Source organism: Notechis scutatus, chromosome 4 (assembly GCF_049901735.1).
Source record: "Notechis scutatus isolate UNSWTSFEM ecotype Mainland chromosome 4, rNotScu1.2, whole genome shotgun sequence".
NCBI lineage: Eukaryota > Metazoa > Chordata > Lepidosauria > Squamata > Elapidae > Notechis > Notechis scutatus.
This window is the reverse complement of record NC_142012.1, coordinates 151,065,590-151,092,832: the sequence shown is the minus strand read 5'-3', so window position 1 is coordinate 151,092,832 and position 27,243 is coordinate 151,065,590. Positions and strand designations below refer to the sequence as shown.

The 27,243-nt window shown below is 36.6% G+C and overlaps 1 protein-coding gene across 15 annotated transcripts in view; it reads left to right on the top strand.

The window, feature by feature from the left end:
* The window catches only part of MECOM (MDS1 and EVI1 complex locus), a 537,367-nt gene that overhangs the window by 489,188 nt on the left and 20,936 nt on the right, over nt 1–27,243 (top strand). For 5 of the 15 annotated variants that reach the window (XM_087965298.1, XM_087965302.1, XM_026666020.2 and 2 more), the window contains 6 exons: nt 2,130–2,277; nt 5,595–5,751; nt 17,865–19,227; nt 19,447–19,533; nt 22,335–22,422; nt 26,524–26,550. In XM_087965298.1, coding sequence (XP_087821424.1) covers nt 2,130–2,277; nt 5,595–5,751; nt 17,865–19,227; nt 19,447–19,533; nt 22,335–22,422; nt 26,524–26,550 — 1,870 coding nt within the window. The remainder of the gene's footprint in view (nt 1–2,129; nt 2,278–5,594; nt 5,752–17,864; nt 19,228–19,446; nt 19,534–22,334; nt 22,423–26,523; nt 26,551–27,243) is intronic. The other 10 variants (XM_087965300.1, XM_087965305.1, XM_026666032.2 and 7 more) reach the window with 5 other exon arrangements.

The window sequence follows — 27,243 nt, the reverse complement described above, 5'->3', positions numbered from 1 at the left end:
AATTCAGGGTAATAGATGGGCCTAATAATTATTTATGATCATTTGTAGCAATCCTAACTCAGAACTCCAGAAGGACCAAAAAGCCACCATACCTTTGAGCAATATAAAAGCAGGTTCACACAGATCAGTCCACAAAATATAATGGGAAAAAGTCATAATATTTCACCCCTTTTCTTCCTTTTAAGAGGCATTGGATCACTTGATCACAGGGCTGAGAATTCTCAAGAAGGTCAGCTGAATGTTTGGAGATAATCCATAATTCTTTACCTTTTCTACATCACAACCACAAATTGGTACTTGGAATTGTAGACATCTAATGTTGATGTATGGAGAAAGGGAAGAAGTGAGAAGTCTTCCTTATAGAACAGTATTGACAATTGCATTAATTTATAAATTACATCCCAGGTGTTAAGGTTTGGTGGTATGGTTGACCTGAGAAGTAATTTAGGTTTTTGTCCATCATGAAACCGAAGTGTGGAGTGAGAGTTGGAGTATAAATGAAAACTGATTTTCAGGCAAGAAGTCTCTTCTGACTATTCAGCTGAACACGTCGACTGCTAGAAATTGCATATCGCTAACAGAAATGCAACCTTGAGGAGAAACGTCTGGACTTTGCAGAACAGATGGATGATTATTGTACATTTCTTGTGCTTAAAAGCCCTCTCTTCTTTTGGGAAAGCCAGTGAGGGTATTAAAGGCTCAGAACAAAGGCCAGCGGGAGAAAAAAAAATCAGACGAAGAGAAATCATACTTTTCTCACAAGGAAAAGGGAGAAATGAGAAACAGGGCAGTTCCTTTGAAAAACGTTTAAATTATTTAAAAGCCAATACATGACAGAAACAATTCAAGACAGAAAGGTATGAAGAAAATATTCTATTTAAAAAAAATTGAGCCACAGATGGAATTGCTGGGACAAGCACATATGCTTGGGGGCATTTGTAATTAATAAGAAAGATCCTTGAACATATGAGTTACCAATGGAATAAGGAGTAGGTGACAATAAATTTCAGGTGATTGATTTTAAAAGAAAACAACAGTAATATTAAATAAGATGAGAATCCTGACTTGTAACTAAATATAACCAATTGGAGTCTTGAGATGTGAATGAATATAAAAGCAAGAAAAGGCCCTTTGTTTATTAGCTTGTTAAGCGCACATTCACTTTTCCACAAAAAAAAAAAAAAAGATTTTTGAACAGTAAACAATGATTAAGAGTACTAAAACAGATACAATAAAAACCAGAGTGTGCAAATATATTCTAATGCCAACCTAAAATAAAACACAATCTAAAAAGTAAAAATAAGATGAAGAAGTTTGGTCTTTACATGTTGATATAGAAATGTTATTTTTTTTTCTGAATTGATTGGATAAGGAAGTCAGGAGAGGAATGGAATAACATATTTGTGACCATCTCTTGTTAATTAAAACATGTTCACATCAAGAAAAGAAATAAAACATAACAAACTTTTTTTCCCATATGGGATGATCGAATGGTTGCATGTTTGTCCTGTTCTTTTTTGAGGATCTCAAGGTAGCTTCATTGGGGATCTGTTTTCATTTTAACTCCTTAACAAATCATGTGAGATATAGTTTGGATTGAAGACTATGTGAGCCCAAAGTTACTCAGTGAATTTCCATGGCTGAGGGCGAACACAAATTTGGGTGTCTCCAGATCAAGTCCAAAACTTTAACCATTAATCCAAACTGATGGAGATACATCAAGATCCAAAAAAGCTTCCAGGAATGTAGAATCAAAAGTGTTATTCAAACAAATAATTTAAAAAGGAGGTTCCCCTTTAAACAGAACTTCTATTAAAAATTCTGATGCTCCAATAATTTTTTTTGTTTAATATTTCTTCATTTTTCTCCTTTAATTTGAACTGAAATAAAAATGTATCTTTTTTTTAAAAAAAAATAAAGATGTCAGAGACTTTCTAATAAAATTATTAAGGTCAATTATACCATCCACAGAAAAGAGAGTTCTAATTATTTCCTGATTGATTTTTTTTCAGTTCTCTGAACTGAAATAACAATTGTTTTGTACATCTAATTTCTTGGGTAACTGATAGGAGAAAAAGTACCCCTATTCTGATTCAATCTTACAGAGGCTTTTGGTTATACCTCTACAGTTTGGAAAAGCACATGCTGTCCCACACAGAAGAACGGGAATATAAGTGTGACCAATGTCCCAAGGCCTTTAACTGGAAATCAAACTTGATACGTCACCAGATGTCCCATGATAGCGGGAAGCACTATGAATGTGAAAACTGCGCCAAGGTACAGTGAATTTGAAGGATATGTGGGAGGTTTTTTGTTTTGTGGTATTTAGAGTAATAGCATAGCCTTTATGTCTATGGAGATTCTCAGTCATCTAGGTCATGGTTGTCCCAAAAGTTTTTTTTTTCTAAAGGCAACTAGGTATTTTTTATTTGAAGATGTTTTGTTCTCATCTAAGAACTTTTGACTGAATGGTGGAGGATGTAAGAATTTATATTTCTTGCAATCATCTGGTCATTAGTACTCTTACTGAGAGTTGTTGAGGCCACTTGGAGGTTTATTTTTGCCTTCTGGGTCACCTGCATTGAGCAAATGGGTATGGAACCTTCTTGGAATTGCTGACTCCCCCTCTTTTGATAAAATTGGTGAAGTGGACCATAGACCATCCTTTTGAAGACAGCAAAGTCCACATTCTGGATAGAGGGAACCTCTGGTTTGAAAGAGGAGTCAAAGAGGCCATCTACAGTAAGATTAAACAGCCCCCTCTCCACAGAGGAGGAGGAATATGACACCACGTATCTCCTGTTCACAACACAGTCCTTTTAGCAGTTCCAAGAAGATTCCACACCCATCTGCACTATCCAGGTGACCCTGAGGGCACAGATAAACTTCCAAGTGGTCTCAACAACTCTCAGAAGGAGTGCTAATGACCAGATGACTGCAAGGAGTATGAATCCTTCCATCCTCCATCATTCAGTCAGGACTGAAGAAACTTGGATGAGAAGCGAAACATCTTCAAGGAAAAATAAAGTCCAGTTGACCCTTGAATAAAAAGCACCTTTGGGACAGCATAGCCTTTATTTCTGAAATGCATGGTCAACAACCTCACTGATGTATTAAATACTTGATTACCTTAAAAAAAATCCTCTAAGTTATTCCATAAAGGTCCTTTTGAGTTCAACTCATAGACCAATTTGCAATTTTCTTGGCTTCAGTATGATGGCTTCAAGTTAAGACAGTTCAACATTATTCACTGATTTTATGTTCACTGTAGCTTTGTTCTGTTTCTCCTTTTATTTATTATGCAGGAAAATTCATGTGAGTTTTAAAATAAAACACATGCACTTTTCTGATGTACAGTTATTAAGTATTTCACAGCTTTAAAACAATAAAGAATCTCAGAATTTAATAAAAATGGATATTAAAAAATACTTCTTGTTCTGGTTCGCATATGAGATAAAAGAGATGCAAAATCTATCCCACTTTCGTTTTAAGAGTGTAGAGTTGAAATGCCCCCTTATGTATAAAATGATCCATGGCTGCATAATAAAAGGTAAAAAAGGCTCTTAAAAGATTTGGGACTGAGATTTCTCCTTGATAATGCAAATTTTGTAGGAGAAGTTTTATCTGATGTGTTTTTTTTTGTAAGTGGGACAGCTTTAATTCAGTTTGCTAAAAGGATGCCATGTATGTACATATAGCCTTATGATCAACCACTTAGTGACTGTTGAAAGTTACAATGGAGCCCGTGCCCAAAAGATACCCCCAGTTTCAAAGCTGCTCCCCCCTGTAGGCATTTAGTACTTGACCCATATTAATGGATGTTTGCAGCATCCCACAGTCAAATTAACCATGATTTACAATGCTTTTCCACTTCTGGAAACGGGTATTTTAGTTCCTGCAAAAAATGGCCATTGCTGACAATGGGTTCATTTAACTACCATGATGTTTGCTTAACATCTGCAGTATTCACTTTACAACTGTCACACTAGTTTAACAATCACCTCAATAGAAATTGTAAAATCTGTAACAGTCACACAATGACCTGCTTAACTGCAGACACAATTTATAACTGAAATTCTAGATTTAATTATGGTTGTAAGTTGAGGACTACCCATATGAGGCCCTGTTAATTTATGAAATTTAGTATATAGTAATTTAGTATATAATAATTTTGTAGATATCTAAATTTAGTAGATAGCAATTTAGACAAATGAATGCTTAATTCCTAACAAAGAACTGATTATATCAACAGAAGTGCCGCAGTATGAATGTCCAAACTATTGGTGAAACTCATATACTGTATATGGCTTCTTGAGATATTCTGGCATAACATTTTTAATAAGGATATTGAGGCTAATTAAGTTAATTACTGTATGGTGTTAAAAAAATTAGAATTCCATATATATATTAAGTAATAAATGACCGCAACTCAACTTTTAATAATTTGTCATTATGAATCATTAAAAAAAAGATAAATTGAGGAAGAGGATGAGGAAGAGGAAGAAGAGATGAATACGGTTGAGGTCCCAAATCCACAAGAGAGCAAATCTCACCAAATCAGGACTGTGTAACTCTCTTGATTAGAACTGGGACTATTGAAAATAACTTTGGATAATGCTTTCTAATTCAGTGAAAGAGAAATAAATGCTTAAGACTGTAAAAGATAGTAGGGATAATCTCTAGGGCCAACTCTCTTTGGGCTTTAGGAATCACAGTCTAAATGATAGAAAAGACTGTTGATCTTCCAGTACAGGTAGTCTTTGACTTACAACAGTTCACATATTGATCGTTTGATATTGCAACGGCACTGAAAAAAGTGACAGGATCATTTTTCAGACTTAAGACCGTTGCAGCACCCCCATGGTCATGTGATTTACATTTGGATGCTTGACAACTAACTCACATTTATGATGGTTGCAGTATCTTGGGGTCATGTGATCCTCTTTTGCAACCTTCTGACAAGCAACATCAATGGCGAAACCAGATTCACTCAACAACCGTGCTACTAATTTAACAACTGCGGTGATTCAGTCTACCGCTGTGACAAGAAAGGTCGTAAAATGGTCACTTAACAAATGTTTTTGCTTAGCAATATAAATTTTGGGCTCCATTGTGGTTGTAAGTTGAAGACTACCTGTATTCCAGTTCCTCTGCTTAACAAAACAGAGGAAGAAAAGGCTGTCCGTGGAGGTGGGTGAGATTTCCTGAGTATAAATTTAATTATTTGCTCATCCTGTTAAGGACCCAGAGAGCAGTAGATTTCTGAAGATTGACAATTTGCTACAAAAGGGTCCTAGTTCTATTACAGAATTAGTTTCCAGGATTTTCTTGGATGGGAGCCATGACTTTGAAATGGTCTTGACACGAATTTAAATGAATAACCATAGACATGCCCTCAAGGTCACCTTTCCCATTTTCTGACTTGCTGATTTAACTGAATTCGCAAAACAACCCTTTCCCTTTCTCCCTCATTAAATGTCTCTTGGTTCCAGAAGGGTCTTAGATCATATGTGATTTTTTTTTTGTTTTTTGTTTTGTTTTGCAACTGTTTGCATTCAAATCTCATTCAAATTTAATCAGTACTCATTTCCTAGCAGGTTTTCACAGACCCCAGCAACCTCCAGAGGCACATTCGTTCGCAGCATGTTGGGGCTCGTGCGCATGCTTGTCCAGAGTGCGGTAAAACATTTGCTACTTCTTCAGGCCTCAAACAGCACAAACATATCCACAGCAGTGTCAAGCCTTTTATATGTAAGTCTTTGCTCAGCATCTACTGTTCTTCCTCTCCTTGAGCAAAATATGGGCTCTATCCATACATCAGCATTAACCCAGTTAGTTCTTCTTCCCGGAAGTTCAGGCAGTGCACAGTCCCACCAACTGGGGCAGAAGAAATCATTTTGGGAACAGATTTGGTGGACTGGAGGTGGAGTTGGGTTACATAATAGCAATAGTACTTAGACTTATATACTGCATTACAGTGTTTTACAGCCCTCTCTAAGTGATTTACAGAGTCAGCATATTGCCCCCAACAATCTGGGTCCTCATTTTACCAACCTTGGAAGAATGGAAGGTTGAGTCAACCTTGAGACTCAGTGAGATTTGAACTGCCAAATTGCAGGCACCTGGCAGTGGGCAGAAGTAGCCTGCAGTACTGCATTCTAACCACTGTGCCACCATGGCTCATAAATAGGCTAAATAAATAAATAAAATAGCCAATCACTTCTCTTTAAAGATTAACCTCTGGCCTAATGAAACCATTCATTAGGAGAGCATTGGCAAGTCTGTAGGCATTCCTAGGTCTTTTACCCTATTGGCTATCTAGGTAGCAGTAGATGGCATTTAGCCAATCAATATTTGGATGTATGTTCTGTGCTATCGGGTTTTGTCAGTGAATTCTCTAAGTGAAAAGTCGATTTGATTTGAGCTATTGTTTCTAACAGTTTCTTTCTCGGACAACTGTGTTTGCAGAACAGCTTATTTGATTGGGTTTAAGTAGTTCCTATGATGGATCCAACTAAGTGAAGCCTATGCAAACATGATTTGTTTTGAGTTAAATTTAATTCCCTGGGTTCTAGATCAGCTAACTCCTTTTTGCCATTCCCTTCAGACACCATTCTCTCCTCAACCCAATGAAGTATTTTGTGGCTATATGGACTTACAGTTAGATAGTGGTGGTTTGAAAAATAACTTGCTTTTGTCTGGGTTCATACATAATGCTAGGTCATAAATGGATATATTTGTTAGTGTGTTAATAGGATCAGTTAATAAGCCACAATTTATTTTACTGCAGTAAATCAATTTGAACCCATCATTTGCAGCTGGACTGCAATTGTAGACTATCATGCTATACAGGTGAAAGTGCATGGTTTGCTTATTTGATTGACAGCCCTGTGACCTGATCAACCCAATTAAGTTTGCTTATTCCTAATTTTTTTTCTATCCCACTCAAGCTGTAACTAATCTACTGAGATACAAAATGAGAGCAACTAAAAAGACAGGAAAACAAATCAGGAATTGGTCCAGTGATTCATGATTACTTTATTCCTCTCTAAAACTGTCTCCAGCTTTTTCAAACACACCATGATTAAAATTACAAATAGCACACCGTGATGGGTAAACATGTTACTTGTAGAGAATCTGGAGCTTTTTAACTGCAATTTTATTATATATATAGAATCAGCACATTAGTCCTATGTCATTTTAATTTTCTGCCTTCCTGCAAAGTGTTATTTTTATTTCTCTGCACATATCAAAGAATTGAACACAAACACATAACGTTTGTATTTTTTTTATAAATTGAATGTATGCCAAAGCTATTGAGTGGTATGTGTTGACAATATCCATAGAAGCAAAAACAAAAATTGATCTGTTTCCTTGTGCTAGAAAAATTAGGTGAATTGACTCTTGGCTTCATTTGCACTTGGATATCAGAAGTATTTATGACTCTCAAAGAGATACAATACTGTAGTTTGTTTATTCATTCATTAAATTTATGTGCTGCCTCTCCTGTCCTAAGACAACTCTCAGCTGCCTACAAGCATTAAAACTACCATGCAATTAAAATAATAAGGCAAAAAATAACAACAGTAATCAATACTGTTAAACGATGGGCAGTAGGGGAGCACAAAATACACGGGGAGAGATGGGGGTCTTTCCTAATTCAGTCAACACCTCCATAATGGTGCACTCCTGTTGGGGATCCTAGGCCAGCTGGCAGAGACTTCAGGAAAGTCAAAAGGGTGGGTGTGAATTACACATCAGAGGGTACAATGTTCCAAAGGGACATTGTCCCAGTTAATGGGATATTTACAGCCTGTTTATTTGTTTTTACAATCTATCTCAGTCTTTTCTTTTGAAATTCAAGAAGCTCAAAAGCTATGAAATGAGATTGTGAGGAGTAACTTCTGTTGAGATAGTAGCAGCATTAGTAGAAGGGTAAGACATAGTACCAAAGAAAGAACAAACTTCAAATGAGTGGACCTGAGGTTAATACTCTCATGGCAGATTCTCTCTCCTTGTCATTGAGTCCATGCATGCTCCTCACTTCATGCCTCTATTCAGTGCAGCTACTTAGAATGAGTGCACCAATAGAAGAGAATCTTTGTAGCAAAGAGTTGAACTGTAGGCTCTTTATAATCTACTCTGAGCTGTGCTTTTCTTGAAGACGTTTCATTACCAAACTAGACAATATAATCTGTGCATCAAAATGTCTGCAAGAAGACAATCTACCCCAGAGAGTACAAAAACCCTCACAGTGGAATAAGTGTCTCTGCTTTTTCCAACTTGTGGCTATCCTGTTGTGCTAGTCATACACTTGCACACAATTCCCAGTTGACATCTGGAAAACACAAGGTGAGGAGAAGCTGCCAGTGAGGGCTACATTTTGTATTATAGATGGGGAAAGAGGAGGGGGTAAGAATTCACCACAGAGTATTTTTAGCAGTCCTCATTTATGGAAGACAGAACTCTGTTGCACTTCTTGGTTGGCTTCATGTTCAGAAGCTTCTTAGTATCTGAAATTCTTTGGGCAGTTTTGGAAATACTTTTATAACCTCATTTTATATTGTGTGCTCTGGCACCCTTCCCTGGATCTAAGTCTAATTGTGCTTTGAACCTTTTGTAAGTTTATTTATTGTTCTTAATGTAGCTCCAGGAAGAAGAGTAGAGCTACTGGTGGATGTGACTAATAAACTGTTAGAAGATTCCACCAAGTGAGTTTCTCTTTAGCAAACCACTGAAAACCCTGGACTTGCTCCAAGCTGTTACTAATTTCACAATAAGCTCAGAGAGCCTCTGGCAATCTTTTCCTAAAGAAAAAGTGAATCGTTATCAAATGAGAGCTTTTCACAGGCTGTTCATATTGAGAATAAGGGTGATATAAAATCCTTACCATTTAAGAGCTTCCATTTTAATTTGTTGCTTCTAAATTTGCATATCAATTTAAAAAAAAAACAATAATACACAGCATATTTTATTAAATGAAAACACATAAATGAAAAGTAGGCAGCTGCTGAGACAAATTAAACAATTCCAACCAAATTCAAACCTTTATTGTCAGTATACAACATGTGTACAATGAGATTGGCTGAGCCTCCCTTAGTGCACCCTTAGTGCACCCTTCCCCCCCAATACAGTACAACTCACAGTGAAAGACAAAAAAACCAGCATGGCCAATGTGAAACCAGCATGGCTGATATGAGACCATCTGGGAATGGTCTCTCAGTACTTTTGGGTGACCACAGGCTCCCCACCCTTGCTACACTTTGTAGAGGTTGATGTTGAGGCTGGCTAAACCAAGAGATAAATTGGCTGAAGAAGGAGAAACCAATGGAATAAGACTGCCAGTGAGAACATAGAAATGACTTCTTTGTCGTGTAATAGGATGGCTTTGTTGGCCACAGTGGAGAAAATATATAATATTGATTGATAAGAGAGTAAGGCAAACTATGCTCAAATTTGATACAACTGAGTGATTGAAGGGAGAAGATGGTTTTCTACATGAATGCAACTTCACAATAATATAGTGGACCATATGACTTTTAGTGTCAATATCATATCCATCAGTGGGTCTTCAGTACAAATTAAATACCTTTTTGTCTTTGATGAAGCTGGAACCCTTCAAATGTGTTGTGTTAGCGCAGGAAATCAGGAGTCCAGGCAGTTCAAATATACTTTTATTGTATGCTAATGCTCTCTACAAGAATCTGAAATCATCATTATCGTCTTTTAATGACCCCATAATCCCTTGCAGGGTAGAGTCTTGGCAATTGAATGGAGCTAGCAGAGTGTTTTAATGGCCAGATGGCCTTCCTGTCACCAATGCAGAATTTTGTTCAGCAGATATATTCTCAATGTGCCTCGGGAGAGAAATATCTGCCTCTACCTAGGATTGAACTCATAGCCTCCTGATTATTGGGTGAGAGCTCCACCTCTAGGCCACCACACCACTCCAAGAATCTGAACTCCTAATGGTCAGAATAAATTGGTGCTGGTTAAAAGTCAAAAAAATTCAAGGTTGGCTGGACTTAGGTCTCTTGTGGGCATGAAGGGACTAGAGACTGAGATGCATTTGACTCCTCCCTCAGGCCCAGCCTGGTCATCTTCTACAGTTAGGTGGAAATTCTAGCTACAATTCTAGCAGCTCCCAGCCCAGGTAGATATTCTTGCAACTGGGATCCAAAGCATCTAGAAGTGACCCAGTTTGGAAAACCCTGTAAGATGGTCTAGATTTCTTCTACCATTTCTGAAAAGGAGGAAACACAGAGAAAGAAAAGGTGGAATGTTTTCAGTTTATAGTGCATACATATAGTCTTCAACTTACGGCCGTCATTTAACAAGGATTCAAAATTACAGTGGCCTCAGAAAAAGTGATTTATGACCTGTCTCCATACTAAGAATGTTGAACCATACCTGCAGTCATGTGATCACAATTTGGGTATTTGGCAATTGGTTCCCATTTATCAAACAATTACAGCATCCATCAATCACGATTTGCAACCTTCCCAGCCATGTTCCCACAAAAACCGTCAATTAGGAAAGCTTGATTTACTTAACAAGCATGGTAAAAATTGTTGTAACATTGGGTTCAGTTACATGATGACTCACTTTACAAACATCCTAACTTACAAAGGAAATTCTGTTCCCAACTGAGGTCGTAAGTAGAGGACTATCTGTAATGCTACCAACATACTCATCCTGTTGAAGATGGATCATTCTAAACCTCAAGTCATTTCTAAATGTTGATGGCAGTATTCTTCCTTAGCAAAAATATTTTACAGTTGAGGAGAACACCTGAGTTCAGGGAAGCTTTAAATAATGTAAGTTGTGCATCATTGTGTAAAGAAAAAGGAATCAGAAAAGGAGTAAAGCAACCACACTTAACATTTTTCTTACAGGGAAGGTCAGAAAATAGGTTGGGTCAGATGCTACAGCTAGGTGGGTCTGGTTTAGGTTGGACTTTGAAGGATTTAAATGTGACATGGCTACTTTCAAGCTTGGACCTTAGTTCTGAACTTTTGTTTTCAGAATGTAATGATTTGAGGAGCTTTCAGGGGTCAGAAGACTGTCCACCTTGGCTTAAAGAAAAGGACAGAGATGAAAAGAGATTGCACCAAAAGGATAGATTTTTAGAAGTTAAATTCGGGTGTTCAGGATACTTCTAATCTTTTGTATTATGGGAGTGATAGTCTCACATTTGATGGTGTTAATATTTAACATTAATAATGCTCTTTTGTACCTGGAATTTTGTCTTTATTGTTTTGTACAGTTGTGGTTTTTGTATTGTTGTGGCCTTGTAGAGATCTAAAAGTAAAATAAAGAACTAGAAGGCTTTGAATGTTGAAGAACCTCCTCCTATTGGGAAACCAGAACTAAAGAGATAGATTATTTAAAGAAAGTGAGATATGGAAGTTGATAGCAACAATATTGAGTACTAGAAATATGGCTCTCAAGAAAGGGAGAGCCAAGTAAAGGATGGGCAACTGAAAGTTTACTAGTTCCAGTCTCTGGAAGTGAGGCACAGGGACTTGGGCTGTGGAGAAACTAGACTTGTTGGATGCAAAGACTTAGTAGGTTAATTTTTTAGGCCAGTGTTTTTTCCCCCAACCTTGGTGACTTTAATATGTCTGGACTTCAATTCCCAGAATTCCCCAGCCAGTAGAGTTGTACAAATATTACATATTGTTGGAATGTCAGTGGAGTAAAATATTCAGACTTAAAAAGAAGCAATAACAAAAGTTTGATTGGCTTACAGGTTTGATTTGGGGTTGTTTTTTAGTAACAAAAAGAAAAATTACAAAATGTTTTTCAGTAACATATCAAGAGAAATTTCTCAGATTTATCCAATTTGGAAGAAAGTGACTCAACCTTATTCCTAGAGTTTGATGTATCTCACCATGGGGAAGTTTAAGTTGTTTTTTTTCAATCATGTGAATCCTTACTAATCCCTGCCTTGGCTCCTTTTGTTCCATCATCAAATTGAACAGCATGCTGTGGTTTTTACTTAATGTCCAGATCTTTCAACCTTTGAGCCAGGCTCAGTTAACAAAATTTGAGGCTGGCTACACTGTGCGGATGGCCCAGAAAATGCAAACGCAGTCTGCGTGAAGGTGTAGGGTCAAACAGGAAGCCGATTTTTAAATGAGAGAGAGGCCAACTTGCAATTTCAAATCAACCCCTGGGGACTTGAGGTTCAAACTCTTGAGAGCCAACATTCAGCTTCCTGAATCTCATGAATCCACTTCTTTAGTATACGAGAACATACGCCATATATTCATCAAGGGAGCAGTTGAACAAATCTGTGTGAGCCTTAAGTCTCAATAATATATCAACATGATTTTTAATGGCTTAAAAGAATCCCTCTGAGGTTTTTGGTCTGCTCCTGAAATGGTTCCTTTTTATTTATTTCTGCCGGGTTTATTTAAGCTAGCAAAAACGTAATTAACTGGAGCCAGTTATGACTGCTGCTTAAAGATTTGTGTTCCCTTGCCCGAGATCACAGGGTTGTCTTTTTAATATTAGTAAAAATAAAATAATTAGCTGAACTAAAGCTTCTAGCCATATAGGGGGCACTTATAGCTTGCAGTTTCAATTGCAAAAAAAGAAGAAAGAAAAGAAAAAGAAAAGCTTTTCAAATTAAATCACTTGGAAAAGACTTCTTCCCTTTTTTTTTTCCTTTTCTTTTTTTAACCTTTAATAATGTGTCCTTTGCCACTACTGATGTAACTAAAAGAGTGGCTGTGATTTTTCAAATGCAGGGGATGATGGACAAGGGAAAAGAAACTGCTCAGCACAATTATGAATAATTGCCATGTAATTACAGAACAAAAGAATTTAAAGATTGCATGTCAGGGCAGGATTTTCTGAGCATTTGTGGCTGGGGTACAGGGTCACCTCAAATAGAGATTATCTAATTCCTAACAAAAAGGCCACACAGTATGCCTTGCTATTCTGTCTGTTTATGGCAACTGTCTCTCATTACTGTATACTAGCCTGACTTGGGAAAAAAGCTCCCCAGCACCAATTCACCAATACAATTACACACCACCTATGTTCAAAAACTCTGCAGCTCACTTAAATAGAAACCACATGGTGGAATACACTGGAACACCTTAAAAATAACACTTAGTGTTCATTTGTTTAATAAACAGAAAACATGCAAATTTCACCTTGCGCTGAGTTTTTACTCCTAAAATGGTTTAAAATATACTGAGTAGATGGTAGGGAAAAGATAATGGTAAAATCATGTGGAAAAGAGATAATTAAAAAAATAATGATGATGGTAAATAAACTGACTTGGACATTAAAGCTAAAGCCATGCAGAGAGAATAGAGAAGTTTATTCAGGGAGAATATAAAATTGTAGATTGAATATAGAAATTAGTTCATGGCTTGGTTATAAAGTAATGCTTTATAACTAAATGGACCCAGATTTTGTCAGAATAGGAAGTAAATCAGAACATCCCATTGATATTAATGGATTATAGCAATCTCAGAATGGCCATGTCAAAAAGTACAAGAGCAAAAATAGAGTGCAGTAGAGATTTACAATACTAGAATTTATGCACTAATCTGGAAAAGGAGCTAATTGATTACATCTATCATTCTAGCCTTATTTTTGTTTCCAAATCTTTGAGACATTTCCATCCTATATAGCTCCCAATTGAAACATGGCTGCTTCAAAACTTCCTTTGATTTGTGGGAATTTAGATTTATATTATCTTATATATTTTTTCTTTTAAGAGTCTGGTTACTAGAGTAGGGTAGAGAAAGAAGAATTACTATTACTTTGTAAACTTCTAAAACATATGGTCTGAGTCATTTAAAAAATTCTTAATGCTTTTATAGAAGTTGGCAATCTGTGGTGCCCAAGCTCTTTTTCCCAAAACCAATTTCTGGGCTTTGTTCTGAGCTTTAGGTCTTCCTAACCCTCTTTACTTTCATTGATGTAAATAAATAGTACATCAGGCTGTCTCATTTCATGATAGGCAATAAATGCAGTAAAGTATGGGTTGGGACGATTGTTAGAGAAGAAGTGGCTAAAATATAAAGTCAACAAAGAAGCAACCAATCTTCCGGACGTGTGGATTTCTACTTCCATAATTTTCTAATCTGTACAAACATTGTGGAGAATTTTAGGAGAATACCCATGTAGGAGTAAGAATGAGCTCATATAGCTACTTCTTCACCCTACTTTTTTTTTTTTTTTGCTATCTCACTCATTCCAAATGTAGCTGTTGTTTAACATACAAAAAATGTCTGACTTGCTTAAATATACCACATACATTTGTGAGCATTTAGGTGCTGTTGGGCATGTTATTATTTTATTTATAAGTTGCTCAATTCCATTATGACTGAATGGTATACAATGTATAAAATTCAAAAGGAAATAATTGCATAATGCAAAATGCAGCTGGAGAAAACGATCATCAACTCACAAGTCAGACAACCCAGAAGGAACTTGATATCCACTACAGTCAAAGGTTTGGGAAAAAAGCTGGGGTCTTCATGACTCATCTAAATAGTATCCAAGTGGGGGGTTCATATCATATGAACCTTTGGGGTTGGGAAATTTATTCCAGTAGTCAATTATTATGACCAAAACCTCCACATTTTCTGGGTAACTTCAGATGGCAATATTTAATTGATAGACCAACTGTATTAGACTTTATATGACTGTAGAGGCAAATAACAAGGCCCTATGCCATGAAGGGAGATAGTAAGCACTACTGCTAACCAATGCAGAGCAGTTATATGAGTCTACCAAGGCATGCCCATAACTTCCTGTGTTGCTGGATTCTGGATTTCATCTACAGCTTCTGAATAGTCTTCAAGGGCAGCCCCATGTAGAGCACATTGCAATAGTACAAATGCAAAGTGATAGAAATATGCAACCAAAGTAGCATTGCATGCTAATTCTCCCAATCCCTTTTCTTTCATTAGTAGAGAAACAATTTGTCAGAAGCTCCCTTCATTGCTTGTATGAAACAATTGAAGATTACTAATGGAAGCTTTAAGAGGCCCCATTCTTCTCCTCTCACATCAGTGAGCTGCTAATTAGGCAACAGACTTTAAGGCCATAAATGTAGCAATAGTTGTGTTGCTAATTGATTTTCTCTTCCTGTGGAAGTTGTTAGTACTATTTACTGGAGCAAGTTACATTGCTATAGTTAGTTCTAGTCTTATCCCCCATTGTTGGGTGTAAAGGCAATTACATATTTACATGCTGTTAATGATTTTTTTGTATGTAAATTAGCCCTGGCTCTTTAAATTAGAAAGGAAATAAATAAGAAAATTAGGATATAGTGGGAATCCTGTGCACAAATAACCCTGACTGAGATCTATCCAATTTCAGTAGTGTAAGTGCCTTTAGATAAATGTGTTTATTTATATGCTTGAATTAGTGCCATAAAAAGCAATTGCAATCTTGAATTGACAGTTCAGGTTACTATTCCTAATGGAAGGCCATTTGTGTAAAGTATACTGGGCACTAGGTTTCCAAAGCAATCAATGTAAACTCACTGGTCCAACATATTTAATTTAAGATAAATCCCAGAACTTTTGCCACGATGTTGTTGCTTTTTTCCAGAGTAAAAGAAACATCTTTCCTCATTTCACAATCTTCATGCTAATAAGGTTTAAGAAAGTACTCTTTAATTAGAGCATTCCTCATGAATGAAAGATATAATACAGGAACACTGGCCTGACAAATCGGAATAGCATTTTTCCTGAATTGTACATTTTTAGTGGCCTACAGCCAATTTGCAATTGTTGCCGTAGTTGTTGTCTGCTGTGGATTGCCAAGGCAGCCCATCCGAGCCAGACAGGTGGAATCGGGAGTTTCTCAAACAATAGATATCTTTCTTGTTATGATGGGAACAGATAACTCTACGGATAAACATTTAAGGCAGACAACAAGCAGGCAGGTTCTCAAGGGTAAGCATTATAAGAGCAGGAAGGTTAGTATCTGCAACAGTGGTGAGTGGAAGTGAGAGGACGTGATTACAGTTCATGGGAACCAAGAGTTCAGGATGAGATACATTCAATTCAGTTTCCTTTTACAGGCTTAAAATAGAGCCATTGTAAATTATGTCAGTCTGACTGAAACCACAAAAATAATTGTTAAGAGCATCTTGGAATGCACAATGTACATTGTTATATGGCTTTGATGTGTGAAGGGCAAGAGCCTCTAATGTAGGCAGTTTACTAAAAAAAAATTACTCTGCCCAGTTCTTCTTTGCTGGAAGTTGTTGGATTTTAATATCAAAGGAAAATAATTATCCCAGCTTCTGAGGCTGAGATGGTGACAATACAATCCTAAGAAGCGCCGTTCATTGAGTAGCGTGAGGCTCACTCCTGTGTAAGTAGGATTGCAACCTGAATTCCTCTGCTTTCTAGCTTGCGCCCCGGTTGCGCAGTGGTTAGAATGCAGTATTGCAGGCAAATTCTGCCCACAGCCAGCAGTTCAATCCTGATGGGGCTCAAGGTTGACTCAGCCTTCCATCCTTCTGAGATCAGTAAAATATAGATCCAGGTTGTTGGGGGAAATATGCTGAGATTGGAAACTTCCCAGAGAATGCTGTAAAGCAGTGTGGGATGATATTATAAGTCTTAAATGCTAATGCTATTGGTATTCATCAATACTCTCTGGAGAGTAGCGACTCACAGGACAAAGTTCCTGTTCCTTTATTCCTGAAAATTCTTTACTGATTTGCATTGTACTTGGTTTAATGCTAGATGAGGTGAAAGGCCCTTTCTAAATGTTGTCCTTGTTTGCATTTGGTCACACTGCTGCCATCCATGCACCAGAAGGGCATAGTTTGGGTTACACAGAAAAAAATAAAATATAAATAAAGAAGAACAATTGAGATTGAACATTCTGAGTAGTGACAGAGGGTTAGCTATGCCTGGGTGGAAGACAGATGCCAAGAGGAGAGAAGTGGAATCACTAGCACCCTGAACAATATAACTTCCATGTTACAATATTCTGTGCAGATTTTTTGAAGGCACTAAATAAAATTGATTTTGAAGCCAACTCCAAGTTCCAGGGTTACTAACCATATTTCCGGTGTCCTAAAAATTAGTTTTGGTACATGAACACAGCAAATCTTCTAACATTATAATGTGCATTAATATATATTTCTTGAACATGTAAGATAGTGCTTATACTGGATAACTAATCCAGCGGTATAAGAATTGTGTATTTTGGTGGGAGGATGACAGGCTGATGCCTGGGTAAAATCAGATTCATTGCATGTGCAAATGAATGAGGCAAATAATAAAACTATGCATCTTGGGTAAAAAACAGCTTCATTGCATATGCAGATTAATGGGTCAAATAATAGAGCCATTCATGCAACCTGCAAGCATGGATAAAAATAAAATCTTGTTCTGTTAGCAGAGATTTTTCTGCAAATTAATAGCTGTGAATACAATTACTTTATTGGAGTTGATGTTTTATTATGCTTTTCACTGTATTTACCTTAGGGGGTAAATATTCTTTCTTTTTGGAGTTTGGGACCAGTTTTGATAGGATACTTACTCTTAGATTCATCTACCGGGTATTACTAATAGCACAATCTTATATATGTTTTTTCATACCTTGAGCTTAGTGGAATTTTTACTTAGACAACTCTCTAAAATTACAGCCCAAATACTGCATTAGCTGTCCTTGCATGTAGGTAATAAATTCCATAATTGGTCTTAGCTCTGAATAAGCAAGTGTAGGATTGAGCTCTAATGACCTCTGGAAGTGTAAAACGTTTTCAGGTGCTGAGGTAAAACAGAGGGATGGGATTAAAAAATGTCTGGGGAAGAGTAAAATTACCATCAATCCTGAGATATGTTGTTGTTGTTGTTTACACACAGGTGAGGTCTGCCATAAATCCTATACTCAGTTTTCAAACCTTTGCCGTCATAAGCGTATGCATGCTGATTGCAGAACCCAAATCAAGTGCAAAGACTGTGGACAAATGTTCAGCACTACGTCTTCCTTAAATAAGCACAGGAGGTTTTGTGAGGGCAAGAACCATTTTGCTGCAGGAGGATTTTTTGGCCAAGGCATATCACTTCCTGGAACCCCAGCTATGGATAAATCTTCCATGGTTAATATGACTCATGCAAATCCAGGCCTTTCTGACTATTTTGGCGCCAATAGACATCCTGCTGGTCTTACCTTTCCAACAGCTCCTGGATTTTCTTTTAGCTTCCCTGGCCTGTTTCCTTCAGGCTTGTATCACAGGCCACCTTTGATACCTGCTAGTTCTCCTGTTAAAGGACTTCCAAGCACAGATCAAACAATCAAAAATCAAAGTCCCCTCATGACACATCCTCAGACATTGCCAGCTACCCAGGAGATTCTGAAGGCACTAAATAAGCACCCATCTAACCTAAGTGAAAATAAGCCACTGGAGCTTCAACCAGAGAGGTCCTCTGAAGAGAGGCCACATGAAAAGATCAGTGACCAGTCAGAGAGTAGTGACCTTGATGATGTCAGTACCCCCAGTGGGAGTGACCTGGAGACCACCTCTGGCTCTGATCTCGAAAGTGACCTTGAAAGCGATAAAGAGAAATGTAAAGAAAATGGTAAACTGTTCAAAGACAAAGTAAACTCTCTGCAGAATTTGGCTTCCGTAAATAATAAGAAAGAATACAGCAATCATTCCACCTTCTCACCATCTTTAGAGGAACAAACTGCGGTGTCAGGAGCTGTGAATGATTCTATAAAAGCCATTGCCTCTATTGCTGAAAAATACTTTGGTTCGACAGGACTTGTGGGGCTGCAGGACAAAAAAGTCGGAGCCTTACCTTACCCTTCCATGTTTCCCCTCCCATTTTTTCCAGCATTCTCTCAGTCAATGTATCCATTTCCTGATAGAGACTTGAGATCGTTACCTTTGAAAATGGAACCCCAATCTCCAGGAGAAGGGAAGAAGACTTTAAAGGGAACCTCCGAGTTTCCCTTTGACCTTACCACTAAACGTAAGGAGGAGAAACCACTTACTCCTGTAACTTCAAAAACATCAGTTTCATCAGTGGCCAGCCAGGACCAACCTCTAGACTTGAGCATGGGCACCAGAAGTCGAGCCACTGGCACAAAACAGACCGAGCCTCGGAAGAACCACATTTTTGGGGGAAAGAAAGGAGACCAGGATCTCGAATCAAGGAAATCCTCTGATATTTCCTTACAACACGCAAGACCTACACCTTTCTTTTTGGATCCCATTTACAGGTAATTCACTTGTAAGGATTGTTTGGTTTCTGAAGTCTCACATTGTCAAAATGGCCGGGGTCATTTATTATCATAAAATTGAGGAAATAGTTGCTATATGAAATGAACCTTAGATATTTCTTACCTTAGTACAAGTTAATGTTTTATTTTTAAATAATTTTCGGAAAAAGAATGTGTTTAAAAATTGGCAGTCAAATTCTGCTTTTGTTTGCAAACTAGAAATGTCAACCTTCACTGCAATCAAAGGCGTTTCACCCAAGAACTCAAAACACATTGTACCATAGCAACCCAACGTGGAAACCAAGGGTAAAATTCTGTCTTTATTTGTTTGTAGTTATTGGAAAGTATTTGTCCCCATCTGCTATGCAGAATATACAGCTGATGTCAGAAGAATCTGCATGACAATTCTAATGAAATCTTATAGTAATATTGTTTATTGTGCTAAAATCAGTTTGAACTCCAAGAATATATAAGGAAATGCAGAATCTCCTAAACAGAATGGCTGATTGTTTACATATGAATTTTCCTCTGATTTCCTTTTAAAATTATTAACAAAGTGATTTTACTTATAAACTGGGTCAATTTATATTGACTGTATCTCAAAAATATGCATAAACCTTGCAGGTCACTTTTTTAATTTTTTTTGAACTTTTCATTTATTCAACTGTTTAGGATTCGCTTTCAACTTCTCTTTCTCTCTCTCTTTCTTTCTCTGTCTTTCTCTTCCTCCTTCCCTCCCATTCTCCCACTCCTCCATCCATTCATCTCATTGGACACCCTTCTCCAACATTATGTTGTCTAGATGATTTGGGACTACAACTGTCAGAATTCCCTCTGTCCATAATTGCTAGCAATTCTGGGACTTACTTTCATTAAACATAAGAAGCATAGAAGGTGGGAACTGCCCCCCGCAAGCACATGCAGAAAGAGTCAATTAATATCACAGTTTAGTTTTGTCTTTTCTGGATTTCCAATGTAGAATTCTTTTTTTTTTCATGGTTTTTCTCATACAACAAAATGAATTTTGCCCTTCCAGTTTTGCTATTGCAAGAAATATTTCCTACCTTATAAATAAGAAGTCAAGCTGGATGAGTCATAGCCATGTATCCCATTTCAAAAATGGAGGACTACTCATGAAAAATCTACATGTATATGTTTCAATATTGCATATATCTATATTAATGAACAAAAGAGGAAAAACGGATAACTAGAGAGAAGGGAATAAAAATAAATCTGAAAAATATTTGCTGGTTTCCAAATAATGTGCTGTCACATCCTAATTGTCTCAAATGGATGACTGAGAATCTACATAAACATTTGGCACATCCTAGCATACTATAAGAAGTTAAGCAAAGGCTGTGAACTATTTAGTATTAGCTCTATATCTGGAAGGCCTTCTGTAAATTACCATCAGTGTTTTTCAGTACAATAGACTTCTTTATCCACTCCTGCTCCCCTTCTTTTTTTCAACCTGATTTCCCTTGCTTGATGGTCCTCAGTAAATAAGCAGACAATACTATCTGTTCTTCCTTCATAACCCAAAGGAAGCAGCAGATGAAGAAGCTGATTTCTAATGCAGAATTACAGTTTGAGAGGTCTTCATTTTAACCTTAGTGCAATGACACTAACTTTTAATGATATCCTTAAAAATCAGAGAAGGTTGCCCACTGCATGATTTGTTGGACTGGTTTAATTTATCCATCCATCCATCCATCATCCATCCATCATTTGTCTCTCTGTATCTATCTATCTATCTATCTATCTATCTATCTATCTATCTATCTATCTATCTATCTATCTATCTATCTACCCACCTACCCACCCACCCACCTACCTAACTATCTATCTGCCTACCTGCCTGACTAATCTACCTAATCTATCCTCATTTTAACCTGAAATTATGAATAAGGATACAGTCTCTCAGTTGGTTGTTTTCATTTTTTTAGATATTTGTTCAGGGAATTCAGACCTAATTTCTAAATAGCGTGCAAGTGAAATTAGTTACGTTTCTTCCATCAGTCTCTTTATTTCCGTAACATAGCACTTGTAGATGTTGGTTACAGTGGTGTTTATTGTTTAATCATTTAACTGTAATCAAAATCTGGCAACATTAATTTTTTTCTTGCTCTGTAAATGATTAGTAAAGCTTGGAAGAACTGTGTGGTGAATTAATCATTTTATTTGGAGGAAAACAATGTGACTGGTAGTTGAGTCTTTATTCAGTTTAGTGGGATATATTCAGAATACTCTTTGAGTATCTCAGAATTGGGTGTGATGATGATGATAAGGATGATAAAAATAAGGGATCAATTTGTTTTCCTTTGGTTTCAGTTATGAAGGTTATTTCACATTAAAAGTATCCTCCTCTGTTCTATAATTCGATAGTATAATTGCCATCTTTAAATTATGCTCATTTCCAATGTCTTACATGTATATATAAAATTGCAGGTGTCAAAATTTCAGTGACTTCATTAGTGTAAATTAAAGCAGCTTTCTCCAACCTGGTGCCCTCCACATGTGTGACGAGGCTGGTTTACAGGATGCTCACTCTATTTATTTGTTATACAGGTAGTCCTCTAGTTACAACCATCCACTTAGTGACCATTCAAAGTTACAACAGCATTTTTTTTAAAAAGAGACTTATGACTGGTTTCACACTGTGACCATTGCAGCATCCTTGTGGTCACCTGATCAAAATTTGGGCACTTGGCAACAGGCATGTATTTATGGCAGTTGCACTGCCCTGGAGTCATGTGATCACTATTTTTAGCCTTCCCAGCTGGCTTGCATCAAGCAAAGTCAATAAGGGGAAGCTGGATTTATTTAAAGATACTAATGATTGACTTAATTGCAGTGATTTCCTTAACAACTGTGGCAAAAAAAGGTAAAAAATGGAGCAAAACTCATTTAACAACTGCCTTGCTTAGCCACAGAAATTTTGGGCTCAATTGTGGTCCTAAGTCAAGGACTACCTGCAATAAACTTGTGTTGACAAAAAAATATTCCTCTTTATCTTTCATCTGCTGCACTAAAATCTGCTCTGTTATCCAGTATTTATCCATCTTGATTGAATCATGACAAGATCATTCTCATTTTAATGTTTGCAGAGTAGAGAAAAGAAAGTTAACTGATCCACTTGAAGCTTTAAAGGAAAAATATTTGAGACCATCTCCAGGGTTTTTATTTCATCCACAAGTAAGTATTTTTTAAATATAATTAAAGTATTAAGACTGTAAACAAACATGTTGATTCACAGGCGCAGGTGCACAGGAACAACTGGAATTTTAGTCAAGGTCAGATTTCCTAAAAGGCCATTTTTAGTGACTCGAGACAAATAAAACCCTTTCATGTAGCATTGTTTTAATCTTCATGATGTTTTTGCAGGAAGGTTACAAACATAATTTAGACAACTGTCAAATGCCTGCATATACTTGGTATGATATGGCTAAATAGCAGCTGTTCTCTCTAAAATACCCTGTCATTTAGGCTGTACCCAAATATGTATTTTCTTGGACTTAAAAAATTATAAGGAAAAAGTTTAAAACCACATTAGGCATTAGCCAACCTTTAAATGATACTAGAGCCTCCCTTGTTTCTCAAAGTCTTTAAAGTTCAGAATCTATACCATGCTCTGTTTGCACCTCCTAAGATTTTGCAGAGTTAGATCAAGTCTCAGACCCTGGAATAGTGAATCAATTCTGTATTTGATGTTGTTGCATTTTCTAAGGAATAAAAATTGGAAGACAGCTTTGTCAAAAGGAGATGCATAAGTTTAGACATAAACCATGATCTGCTATTCTGCTTCTGTGCCCTATATTTAAAAAAAACAGTGCTCTATGTAGCTTTTATCTGTAAGTTCTTGTGCATTTAATACAATCTTGTACTGCCATAAATTTGCCTCTTTTTGTCTGATTGACTTGATGTGGCTGCTTCTGGACTGCATTAATATAGCAACCTAGCAAAAGAATTCGATTTTTAAAATTTAGAATCAGAGCCATGGTCATCAGACCGAACTGGGTCAGGTTGCCAGCAACCATAGACTTCAGCAAGTTGTACCATTTTATATTATGAAAAGTTGTATAGCTTGATACTCAAATTTCCTTTCACACTTATTGGCTGTAAGTAGATAATGGCTTGGATGAAACTTAGTAATGGGTAGATGATTAAAGAAAAATTCATAGTTTCTTCTGGAATTCTGGCCTAAGGTAACCAAGACAGAAATAACCATTGAACTAAATAAATTAGAAATGTAGCCAGTGCTTAGAGAAAGGTAGCATAATATAGATAAAATGAAGGATTCTTTATAGATATTTCTCTTGCCTGTCATTTCTATAGTTGCCAATCAATGTCCATTTTGTATCTTACCTGTTTTGTACTGTTTGTAGAAAAATATATAAAACTGTTGCTTTTTCAATAATATTTTTGACAAGTGGGTAATGCAGTAAGATAGATGTTTAAGTGTGACAATTAACAAAGCCTGTGAATGAGTTCTTAGATCACAGTAAGCCATGATGCATTGTATTTGATTTTGCATTAATGTGGATCCAGTTGTAAAAGGATATTTATGGTTTAATGTGCTGTGCAAAACCAGCCAATCAGAGCCTAGATAAATGTGTGAATTAATGTGTTATAATAGCAAGAGTGCTAGGCAAGAGTGCTGGATCATGCAGTTCAATGAATGGGGTTGATTCAGTCACAAATTGTCTGCACAGTCTTTAGACATTATTGATCTGAACATAAATGGGGATTCTGTAGTGTGAATCAAAGAAAGGCAGAAACTAATTGCATTTCTACCAATAAAACAGCAATACTAGCAATACAATTGGAAATAGCACCGATTAAATTATATTTTGCCTAGGCCCCAAGGCATTCTTTCTGGGTTGATAAGCTTAAGTATCAGGTAGCAATTTATTTATCAGAGTTCAACCTCCAGTATACTAGGAGATCTCATGGAAATCAGAGTGTCCTTTAAATGGTTATAGGAAATGGGATGAGTGACAGGTTCGTTTGATGTGCCAATGGTGCTTCACAGAATTCTCAAACATTTTCCTATATGAACATAAACTCTTGGAATACTCAGTAATGGTTATCTTAATGGGGAATTCTGTGACTTGAATAGAACAATGTGGAGGGTTTCCAGTTTACCAATATCGTGGGAGAAAATCAAGCTGAAGTTCATTTTGCGAATTTTGATTCATTGATGTGGTCATGAAAGAGGGAAGACAGGGAGTGTAATCTCCTTGAACTGTTTTGACCTAGGACCTCCTCTTTTGGCCAAATTGTTTTTGGATTTTTTTCCTTTTCCCACTAGGATTATTTTATACAGGAGAGCAACTGTGAAAAAAATCATTTTAAAGCATTCACAGTTTCTCTTACCACATTATAAAATATACATGTGACTCCCCGCTGTCCTGGGGAAAAGTTACCCCACAGCATGAGAAGCTAATCAAATGCTAATAAAATAACTTCCTCTGTAATTATACTTTATTAAGTATCAGGCTTGCTGCTGGTCCTAATTTCTAATGTTTTTGGTATTAATTTACCTGCATTGGTCTTTTTTTTGCATAAGCTCTTGGAGCTTTTTATATATCTGGTCTTCTGTGTTTTTCCCTGGTGAGACCGGTCTATCAGGGCAACCTGGTCTACCCAATTATGGGATGGAGCATACTGCTTCTGCTTTTGCCTTTCAGCCCCAATCCAGGAGACTTTGCAGGCAGTCGCTTTTGCAACAAACTTATTTTTTATGTTAAATTCAACATCTGCTCTTCTGCTTTATCTCTTTTCAACTTGCATTCTATGAAGCAGTCTTGCATTGTTTAACACTTGGCAGCATAAAGTACAGCAAGCAAATATAAAACATTTGCCAAGTTACGGAAGTGTCACAAGCAGCTGATGAGTTGAATTGGGGTTGAGATGGGGGTTGGTTCATAGCATAAATTATGTAACTGTTCCAGATTATAATTTAAAATTTTATATGTATTAGTTAATAGAAGTGAACAATAAGTAATGTCAGAAAATAAGTCTTTATGCAAATCTGGATTGGCTGGTTTGTTTATCAGTAAAGGAAAAAAAAAACCCCAAAGAAACCAGAAATGGGGTCTAATTCACTCAGTTCATTCTAATTGGCTGACTATTTGGGGGAAGGGGAACAAACAGAAAGAATGGAAAAAAATACACCATTCCATTATCTATTCTTATCATACCGGTAATTGTCAAATTGTTTGCATTGCATCTATCGTCTCCCAGTAGCAGTGGTGGGATTCAAATTTTTTTATTACTGGTTCTGTGGGCGTGGCCTGGTGGGTGTGGCAGGGGAAGGATATTGTAAAATCTCCAGTCAGAGGTAGCATTTGCTGGTTCTCCTAACTACTCAAAATTTCCACTACCGGTTCTCCAGAACTGGTCAGAACCTGAATCACCTCTGTCCAGTAGAATATAGTGTGAGTACAGTGAGGTTATGGCTGGTTGCATCAGAGCCATCTCTACCATTAAAAAGAGTGGAGCATTGGCTTCAAGTAGCATTTCATTTGCTGTGGTATTCAGAATACAAAATTATGAGGGAAGACAAAATTATTACTACAACTGAATTTATCCAGTGTCTTCTAAGCTAATTAGAATGATTTATGCATTGTGGGAGCAGATAACATCTTATTTTTCATTTCAGGAAACAATTTGTCTGGAGGGAGGCTCAGTGTTTAGATAGTATGATAATATACATAGATATATTAAGATATATTTATTAATGCACATTCACAGACATAAAGGTTGATTCTTTTGCTAAACAATCTCCCCATTGATCCAGTGTTTATATCATGTAATTGTTAAAACTAAACAGTTAGTATAATTTGTAATATCTTGTAATAAATTTTATTAAAAATATAATATATAAAAAATATTTGAACAGAGACATTAGAGTTTAAAAGAACAGAAAGGTTAGAATTTAAAAGAAAAGCACGAGCTTTAGATTTCAAATCACAAGTAGATTTTAAAAGTGGTCATTTTTGTTATAGCTTCCTCTTGTCTTTCATCCAGTTATCCTCTTATTTGTGAACCAAATTTCTAACATCTGCTTTAGAGAATCCATCATCATGGTTATTGCTGATGCATGACAGCTAATGTCTCTGCAGATTGTAAGTGACCTTTGCTAGAAGGGTGACCATGTTAGTCCCTGTAGCAAAAACAAAGAATTTTAACACTTGAAAGTGATGTTTACTGTGGCATGAACAATGCATTAAATGCAATAATGAATCCAAGTGCAGGAATAATCTGATATTTCTGTTTCAATTTTGCTCCCAGTTCCAAATGCCTGATCAAAGAACTTGGGTAAGTTTGTTATTTATTTATTCAATTTAAATACCGTAAACAAAATTGCATAAGACAACACAACACAAGTAGTAATCTGCTCTATGCAATGTCCTCATTAATGATTTTATCTCTCTTAAATAATAACAGAGATTTGTTTTAATTTTCATCAAATTACTCAATATTTAATTAATTGTAAGTTCTAATAAAAGGACATTTGCTACAAAATACTGTACATGAAATAGATTTTTCTGTTGCATAGTGTTTTATTCAGATAGATTTGTTGAGCTACAAAACTATCCACAGGCCTTTGCTTACAGCAATCTTACTTGTACACGATATTATTTTCTTCTGTATTAAGGTTAAATAAAAAGAAAACTGTTGATGATTGGTTACAATCAACCTAACGTGACCTCTAGCAAAATTTTCTTACTAGATTCCTCAAAGACTTCAACATTGACAGAGCTGCCAATGTACTTCCTTCACTGAAAAAAAATTGGTAAACAGTCAGAGTCAGCACAGGAAATGCTTTACGACATTTTGTATTATGATAATATTTGTCATAAAAAGTTTTATAAAATTTGCCAGAGTTGGATGGAAACTTGGAGATCTTCTAGTCCAACTCCTTGCTTGAGCAGGAAACCCTGTACCATTTCATATCATCCAGTCTGTTTTTGGAAGCCTCCAATGATGGAGCACCCAGAGCTTCTGAAG